Source organism: Ischnura elegans, chromosome 9, assembly GCF_921293095.1.
Source record: "Ischnura elegans chromosome 9, ioIscEleg1.1, whole genome shotgun sequence".
Taxonomy (NCBI): Eukaryota; Metazoa; Arthropoda; class Insecta; order Odonata; family Coenagrionidae; genus Ischnura; species Ischnura elegans.
Window position 1 is genome coordinate 24,625,533 of NC_060254.1, and position 2,483 is coordinate 24,628,015.

General features: G+C 47.2%; 1 protein-coding gene across 1 annotated transcript; it reads right to left on the reverse strand.

The window, feature by feature from the left end:
• Window positions 1-358: 358 nt before the first annotated feature.
• LOC124165921 lies at window positions 359-2,137 on the reverse strand. The gene has a single exon (XM_046543455.1). The coding sequence runs from the start codon at window positions 2,135-2,137 to the stop codon at window positions 359-361; it is 1,779 nt and encodes a 592-aa protein (XP_046399411.1).
• Between the last annotated feature and the right edge of the window lie 346 nt (window positions 2,138-2,483).

Here is a 2,483-nt window from a genome sequence, read left to right on the forward strand (position 1 = left end):
GTCGGAGTCAAGCTTTTTCGGTGGATGGTAAATGGACCAAAAATTTATAATTCCGAGTTCAGTAGAGATACTCGCGCCAACGGCTTCTGATGTCTTCAAAGTTGGAAACTGCAGCAGTTGAGATGGGATTGTTGATTTTACTAATACAAGAACACCGCCGCCAGATCCGCTTCCTCGGTCGCGGCGATATTGTTTAAAGCCAGGGATGAAGATGTTTTTATTTGGATTCAGATGAGTCTCTTGGAGTAAAGCGACGTCAATTTGATTTTCTTGCAGTAGGTGCCGCAGTTCATCGGTTTTTGTAGGAATTCCATTAACGTTCCATTGAAATATCCGGAGTTGTGAAGCTTTTCGTTGCCTATCCATCGCTGATTAGAAGTAAGGCGCCTTGGATGATTTCTTCTAATAAAATATCAGTTTTGGGTTTCTCTGAGGGAGCGATTAATTTTTTAATTAGCTGAGAAAGCCAGGAGAACAATTTAGACTTGACAGAGGGAGTGAATAGGGAATTAATGGTTTCTTGGATTGTGGCAGGTTGAGGAGCAGGAGCAGGAGGGGGGGGAGCGGAAGTCGTAAGCGAAGGAAAAACTGAAGTAGAGTCGATGGCCGGTGCAGCAGGAAGGACGGCAGAGCGGCGAGAACTCTGGAGACGTTCGGCGTAAGAGACGTAAGCAGGGCATTGGCGATAGTTTGCTGGATGGTTCTGCTTGCAGTTCGCACAGGTAGCTGGATCCGGTTTGTGAACAGTGCATTCCCGGTGCGAGTGGAGATCTCCGCATCGAACACATCTGGTGGCAAGTCCGCAGGATTTATGAGTATGGCCAAATCTTTGGCAATTTTTGCACTGCGGCGGTCCAGGGGAAGGCTTGAAAGTCTCAAATGTGACGCCGAGGTCGCAGAGATGCGTGATGGATTCGTACCTGGCACGATCATTTGGATCAGAAAGCTTGACTTGAAAGAGAGGAAGCAATCTTGTTGGCGGAGTTGGCAATACAGCGGTTGGATTTTCAGCTAGTTGTCTATTCCGGTGTTCTTGTTCACGACGGGTTGGCCGCGTGGTGCGAAGTTGGATGATCTCATCAGGATATAGAGAGTGGTTTGCGAGAGATGATTTAATTTCTTCAGTAGTAGTATCGACAAGCAATCCGCGCAGTAGAAGGAACGGCTTCATATCTTCGGGTAGTTGATATGTGAAGTATTCCCATTTGTTTGCGGAGAAGAGGCGAACCAAGGCGCGGAAATCGGACGAAGTAGAAGCTTGTATTCTAATCTGAGCACCAGTTGTATGACAGATCGGTGGAAATTCACATGCAGATTTAATTTCTTTAGATTTACTGGACCATTGAGATAGATTTTTTAAGAAAATCGGAGGAATAGCCGATTTTGGTTGAATCCTAGGTAAAGTTGATGAAGTTGAGTCCTTTCTGGTGCGGTGAAAAGCCGAAGGAGTTGATGACACATCTTGACGCATAGACGAAGCATGCATGGAAGTATCGGATAATGCATCAAATCGGTTTGAAACTGCAACTGGAGTAAATTCTTGAAGCGGAGGAGTTTGCCTGGCGCATTTCCTTTTAATTGGTCCTAAAAAGGGCCTATCATCCTCTTCAACAGCCTCAGAATTAGAAGTGATTGCAGTATTTGGTTGAAGGTCGGAAGGCGTAGACGGACCTAAAGAGGGCCTGTTGACTTCTGCAGAATTTGAAGCATTTGACTGAAGGCCAGAAAGCGTGGACGGACCTAAAGAGGGCCTATTGACTTCTACAGGGTTAGCAGCGATTGAAGCATTTGACTGAATGCTGGAAAGCGTAGACGGACCTAAAGAGGGCCTATTGACTTCTACATTAGCGGACAGATTGGAGTCAGTTGACGCGGTTGGCGGAAGGCCAGCTAATTGCCTGAATCGCGGATCAAAAGTAAGCTGTTCTGGTACACTGATAGTGATCAATTTCCTATTGGGGATTGGGGGAGCCACACTGTGACTTACCGAGTCGGGAACCGGGTTGGTTGTGCCGCAGGATGAGGCACCGTTGACGCTGGCTGCTGAGGTCGGCTGCGCGAACAGTCGCTCGATGTCCTCGTCGGAGTAGGCGTTTTCAGCGTGGAGAGAGTCGTCGTCCTCCGATGTTGACGCCATGGCGTCGCCGCCAGGCGGGTTGGCCGGGATGCTGGTTGACGCAGCAGTCGTGTAGAAAGCACTTCACTATGAAAAATACACTTCTTGACGCAGAAGGTAATCAAAAAGCTGTGTATGGGTACACTATGCTCGCAGTACCACAAGGTTACCCCCAACGGAAACCGAAGAGGAAATCAACGGCGATGTCAATCGGTTCAACTCTACGAACCTCTATGCAGAGGGGTTAAAGAAGATGGTACAGCGGTACGAAAAATGCTTAGAAGTGAACGGCGATTATATAAAAAAGTGAAGTAGGTTTGTAGCCAACTGAAAGTGACAATAACATGTGTTTGTGTTTCATATGAGT

Bases quoted from the DNA above. Each gene is read 5' to 3' on its own strand.
- LOC124165921 (XM_046543455.1), bottom strand. From the start codon at position 2,137: ATGGCGTCAACATCGGAGGACGACGACTCTCTCCACGCTGAAAACGCC.